This window comes from Penaeus japonicus, unplaced genomic scaffold (genome assembly GCF_977035675.1).
Source record: "Penaeus japonicus unplaced genomic scaffold, GWHDUDI00000001_assembly GWHDUDI00000017, whole genome shotgun sequence".
Taxonomy (NCBI): domain Eukaryota; kingdom Metazoa; phylum Arthropoda; class Malacostraca; order Decapoda; family Penaeidae; genus Penaeus; species Penaeus japonicus.
In genome coordinates this window covers 26,818,515-26,821,014 of record NW_028234419.1, presented here as the reverse complement: position 1 = coordinate 26,821,014, position 2,500 = coordinate 26,818,515, and the positions used below count along the sequence as shown (strand labels likewise).

General features: G+C 40.1%; 1 protein-coding gene across 4 annotated transcripts in view; it reads right to left on the bottom strand.

Moving 5' to 3' along the window:
• The window catches only part of wcy (WW domain-containing adapter protein with coiled-coil wacky), a 31,064-nt gene that overhangs the window by 18,824 nt on the left and 9,740 nt on the right, over positions 1-2,500 (bottom strand). For 2 of the 4 annotated variants that reach the window (XM_086546215.1, XM_086546212.1), the window contains exons 4-5: positions 582-779; positions 1-106 (exon numbers count right to left, since the gene is read on the bottom strand). The exon at positions 1-106 is cut by the window's left edge and continues 1 nt beyond it. In XM_086546215.1, coding sequence (XP_086402341.1) covers positions 1-106; positions 582-779 — 304 coding nt within the window. Of the gene's footprint in view, positions 107-572; positions 780-2,500 lie in introns of all 4 variants that reach the window. The other 2 variants (XM_086546213.1, XM_086546211.1) reach the window with 1 other exon arrangement.

Below are 2,500 nucleotides of genomic sequence, written 5' to 3'. Positions count from 1 at the left end.
ACAGAATTAATTCGGTCATGGTTTCCACGGCTGTCCCTGTCACGGTCCCGCTCTCTGTCACGGTCCCGCACTTCTCGCCTCCGGTCTTTAGGCGATCGACTGTCATCTGAGCATTAAAAGTAGTATTAGAGTAGCATTTCATATATAGCAATTTTAGAAAATCTATATAAATGGTTATTTTCTTTTTAATCAAATTTATTGCATATTTCCAAAACAAGACACACAGAAAGAAAGAAAGAAAGAGAGAGAGAGAGAGAGAGAGAGAGAGAGAGAGAGAGAGAGAGAGAGAGAGAGAGAGAGAGAGAGAGAGAGAGAGAGAGAGAGAGTGAGAGAGAGAGAGAGAAAGAGAGAGAGAGAGAAAGAGAAAGAGAGAGAGAGAGAGAGAGAGAGAGAGAGAGAGAGAGAAAGAAAGAGACAGAGAGAGAGAAAGAAAGAGACAGAGAGAGAGAAAGAAAGAGACAGAGAGAGAGAAAGAAAGAGACAGAGAGATACAAAGGTGAGGGTAGGGAGGAGAAAAGAGAACGAGTATAATTCTTCACAAAAAACAAAAACGCTTGAGGTGGTTCACTTACACAACTCACCTCTGTCCCTGTAGTCTCCTCGGTAGTCGCGGTCTCTTTCCCGCTCCCGCTCTCGGTCCCTCTCTCTGTCTCGGTCCCGGTCGCGGTCGCGTTCACGTTCCCGCTCGCGTTCCCTCTCTCTGTCTCGGTCCCGGTCTCTCTCTCGGTTCTCACGGTCTCTTTCCCGCTCCTTCTCGCGCACCTTGTAGTAGTTGGCAGCTGCAAAGGTTACAAATAATTTTCATTAATTCCTCTGGCAAAAATGATAACCAAGGTCACTAGCACAGGAAGGGAAAGGTAAGGAAAATGCGTCTTGTCATGACTCCTACAAAGAGGCAATATTAGGCACAGTAAAATGTGTTTCACAACAATCTCAAAATGGCACGAAACCCTCGGCGAGGAATTTGTGAATTAAAGCAGGAAAATAAGATATCTAAATATATTGTAGGCATAAATATTTCAAATTGGAATATATTCTAGACAAAGAATTTCACAAAGAAATACTCTTTGAGTCAGACCATAAGTAAATACAGGTATAATCATCTACATGCAAATTCAAATTCAGTGATGGAAATAGACAAAGCATAATATATGAAGTGTTCTAAACCGCTAGATGGCAGGCTATTGGACAATTTAACACCACTGTAGCATATGTTCCTCATTGCCACGAAATTACTCATGTGAAAATAAACACCTGCACACAAAATACCACAATCTAAATATCTAACATGAGGAAAGAAAGAGCTGTATCTATCCCAGGTAAGGTTTCATACACCATGTGAACCATAAATAAACAGCAAACGGGCCACATCATAACCCACTGAAGGCAGAGACAGATTTGCTTTCCCAGTTCCCAGGACAAGCACTAGTGCCACCTATGCAGCATCCCAAATGGGTTTCATTTCAGAGCAACTCAGCTTCACACATCTTGAGACTTTTCATGCTCTATTTAATTTACTCATTATAATACTAGAGCCGTTTTTGGTATTTTACTTTCTTGTGAGACTTGTGAGTGTTATATGACAGGCTTTCTCAATGTTGCAGTAGACTAAAATATCAGCTCAATATGTTCTTTATACTCAGTATGACAAATAATGCAGTTTTATGGTAGAGAGAAAAAAAAAATATATAATAATTTTCAGATTCATTAACATTTATAAACAAATATGAAAGAAATAACCAACCACATCACTTTGGTGGTTGTTGATTTGCAAATATATCATATAAATCTCAATATATGTGGCTCAAATGCAGTCCTATGTAAATCAATCTCTTGTGTGTGTGTGTCCGTACATGTTTCCACTAGCTGATCTTAACCCCTTCAACACGAGGACGCGTATACTGCGTCCTCGCAGCGCTCACGTCAAATCCGAGGATGCGCATACTGCGTCATGGCTGAGTTCTGGTGGAATTGAGTTTTCTTTCTTCCGGATACTGTACGAGATCTTTCAGAATAGAGGTCGGATATGATACAATATATTACTTGACTTTCATTATTATTAATTTATTACATAAGAGTGGGATTCGCTTATACCAGGGAGGCATTGATGGGCCCTGCTAGCAATCATTTTATTATCTATTTATGGAACATTATGTAAAAATATAAAAATTATTATGATTAGTTTACCATACTATTTCAATCGTTTTCTTTGGTCATCCGAGTGAGGCCTCCCACCAAGGTCACTCTTTCCATCTTCCTCCCAACCCATGTAAATAACTTGTAACATGCACATGGGGAAAGAGGTTAACTATGCATATTTTGATATATAAGGTTTTGATATATGTTGAGGTTTTGGCTATAAACTTGTCATATTCAGTAGCGACGTTTAAAATTTGGCGCGCGCCGGCAGCTCGGATACGGCGCGAGGAGCGTTTTCTACTGCCCGTAGTGAAGGGGTTAATTAATGCGTTACCTTCATACCACAAATCCCATGTACATC